At 36.3% G+C, this 3301-nt stretch overlaps 1 protein-coding gene across 3 annotated transcripts in view; it reads left to right on the forward strand.

The window, feature by feature from the left end:
- EXOC2 (exocyst complex component 2) overlaps nucleotides 1–3301 on the forward strand; it is a 277754-nt gene that overhangs the window by 137174 nt on the left and 137279 nt on the right. For all 3 annotated transcript variants that reach the window (XM_019521894.1, XM_019521902.1, XM_019521912.1), the window contains exon 12: nucleotides 961–1086. In XM_019521894.1, the coding sequence (XP_019377439.1) occupies nucleotides 961–1086 (126 nt within the window). The remainder of the gene's footprint in view (nucleotides 1–960; nucleotides 1087–3301) is intronic.

The raw sequence follows: 3301 nt of genomic DNA on the forward strand, positions 1-3301 counted from the left end.
AAAAGTTGCTGACCCCTGCCTTCCAGGTCCACTTACCAGCCATTTCAGCTATTTACCCATTTATTTAGTATTGCCAAGTTTTCCTTTTTCCACAATGTCTAGATTTCTGAAGGATCTTATCAGTTTATTCCCTGAAAAGACAGTCTGTAAGCCATTGGGATTGAAACACAGTACAGATGGGATTGATGGATTTGTGTGCATCATTTCCGTAAAAACAACTGTTTTGATAGTGAGTACTTAGGCTTGAAGGATGGGATTCTAGCTCTTATGGTAAGATATCTTTATAATGTTTTTTTCTAATGACAAGGAGATTTTAGAAGCCTCATCTCAAGCTTTTGAAATATGAAATTGGAAGTTATTTTTCACAGTCAAGTAATTCATTTCCTGTCTTGCTTTCCCAAGCCATGTTCATACAAATAATAAGCACCTAAGCTGCTGTCTGGAGCAGGATGGAATGGGATCACAGGTGCTTAATAAGCAGAATAGGATCTGGCTGTTCTGTCCATATAAAATGTTGATAAGTACTTGATGGCATGATCACATACTTTGTAGTAACTCTGGTACTCTGAGCTGAATTGTCCACGTATAATCCACAATCTACCTTTCATCCTTGCTATGTATAAAGCAACCAGGATTCCATATTGGTAAAGGAACTGAGGAGTGGTTAGGGTCACCCATCCTCTTTTATGGCCTTGTTTGAGGCCCAAAGATACTCTTTGGGCACAGGTGCAACAGCTCTGCATGCAAACCCAATGACCAGCAGGCAAACTCAATGATCCAGTTTGCATGTGGTACAATAAGTATGGGCAAGGTTACTTAAGTATCGATTTCTTCAGCTGAAAACTAGGGTTGTTTTTTTTCAATGATCTTCCTTCTGACAGCCTCTTAACACAATGAAATTTATTTTAATCAATCCATTTTAAAATGATGATATTTGTATTTTTTTTTTTTTTTTTTCAGGCAATCCATTGCTGCATAGTCCATTGCTGGACCTGGATGGTGATGTGCGTCCCTCTCCAATTGGCCATCTCAGTCAGACTGCTTCATTGAAAAGGGGCAGCAGCTTTCAGTCAGGTCGTGATGATGGTAGGCATTGGTGTCATTAAAAAAAAATGAAAATGCCCTTTTGACAGGTCCCTACGTCCAGCATCTTTTATTGTGTGTTCCCCAAACAGTAAAGAGTGTTGGCATTCAATTGCATTCATTTTCTTAGTTGGTGTGTTGTTGGAAAATGAACTACTAGTTCCTACGAGTCATATGTGTACATAGATAATACCTGTTGCCTCTGTTTATCTGCAGAGGCATAGAAGCTAAACTAAAGGAAAGGAGAGGTTTGTGCTTGTTTGCAAAATGCAGTTTTCCTAATTGGTGGTGGTCAGACCATAAAACTAGAAGTTTTCTTTCCCTTAATCACTGAAACCTAACTAAAGTTCCACCTTCTTTGGAAACATACTTATGCTAAGGAATTGCTCCTGTTTTTGAGGTAAAACTAACCCCAAATGAGTCTCCATTTACTAAGGTACAATAGAGACAAATGGTCTTTTCCCTTAAATATGGTTTTTTCCTTGCCCATTACCAGTTAAGTTCCCCCATCCCCCTTCTTTTTTGTTTAATATTAGTCAGCTGGAATAGTTGCATTTGCTCCTCTTGTGGTTTAATACTATGTTTTTTACCTCTGAATCTAACCATCTCCAAGAGCTGAAAGGATAGCATATGTGTTTTTTAAAGTGCCTACGTGATTTTTTTTTTTTTTTTATTCATTTAATGAACTTTCAGTAATGCGTACACAGGGTTCATGTGAGTTTGGAGTTGGGGCTCTTTGTACTTGGATGGCTAGTGACTATAAAATCTGAAATTACATCTTTGATATGAAGAGCACTTAGTTGGGCTGTTTTAAAACTTTGAGGTTATGTTTATGTGTATACATAAATGCATATTATGACAAAGAACCAGTATAAAAGTTACTGGGCATGGTCTGTTTGTTGTACATTTTTTTGTTTATAATGTAGTATCTATACCACTGTTAGTGAGCCAAAGGAGGTAGAGCTAAGGCTTTATTTTATTATGATGTGAGTATCCCTCTAGCACACCAGTCTAGTGAAAAGTAAGTCTGTGTTTCTGAACTAAAAAAAGTACACTTTTGCAGAGTGTGGGGGAGAATAAAACCTTAACATTTACAGTAAACTCATTAAAAGTCTGAATCCTATTTTGCCATCGCAATTGATCTTTAAATGGGCATTTACTTCATTGTGTCATTTTCTTAATGGGCTCAATATTTACAGGTCAAAGTATATAAATTAAACAGAACCACCTAAACACCCATGGGATAAAATCAAGTAACCCTTTGACTTCACTGTTATCACCCATGTCTTTCCTCAATTAATGTCATGGTTAAAATTAGTTTGTAAGCAGTATGGGATAAAGCAGTGCATTTTGTTTGTTTAGTAACCTAGTTAGTGGTTACCATAAAAACTAGTGAATTTTGTTGGATAAAGATGAAGATGATATAGTTGCCTGCATACTTTAAAATGGATAGTCTTGAAGGCAAATTGGTCTCTTGGAGCCTCCTTTTAACCTCATTTAACCACTGAAGTAAACCTTAAATCTATTTGAATCTATAATAGTGGGCCATTTTTCGCCCCTTGTGTGAAATCCCTAAAAATTGTGTACAATGTACAAATTCTAGAAAAATTCCATTCTTTTAAATTGTGGAACTTGATGCTTCCTTACACTTTTCTGTAATACCTGATTTTCTAAGAGAAAATGTTCTTGACTTTTTTCTTTCCCTTTTGAGATCTTGGAATGGAGTTATAAAGATTATTACAAATTTTTTTTTTTGTTTGCCTTGGCTACATAGAAGCTGAGTGGTGATCACATTTAGGCCAAAACTTGAAGTCACTGCACAGAGGATTAACTGATCCATATTATTCCATAACATGATGCATCATTATGGCTTCAAAGATGGCTGGAACAAATTCAAAGAAAATTGAATACAAAACAGCAACATTCCAATAACATTAGAGCTTTGGCCTGAACATCCATTTGTGAGGAAGCTTGAACGGTGGCTGCACTTTCCTCTTTAATGCCATAACACCCAGAGCATGCATGACAGGAACTTTGCAAACTAATTTAAGCACTAAAGAGAAAACTTAAGAAAAAATAGCGGTCATCATAATGCTAGAACTGTAGTTTGGAAAAATCTAACATTGAAATCTACCAAGTACTACATTAATTTGCTTAGTTAAGACAGTTTGTTGAAAGCTTCATGTTGTTCCTTGTAATTTCCCATTTCTCCACTCCC

Source organism: Gavialis gangeticus, unplaced genomic scaffold (genome assembly GCF_001723915.1).
Source record: "Gavialis gangeticus isolate Ggan-Ray unplaced genomic scaffold, GavGan_comp1, whole genome shotgun sequence".
NCBI lineage: Eukaryota > Metazoa > Chordata > Crocodylia > Gavialidae > Gavialis > Gavialis gangeticus.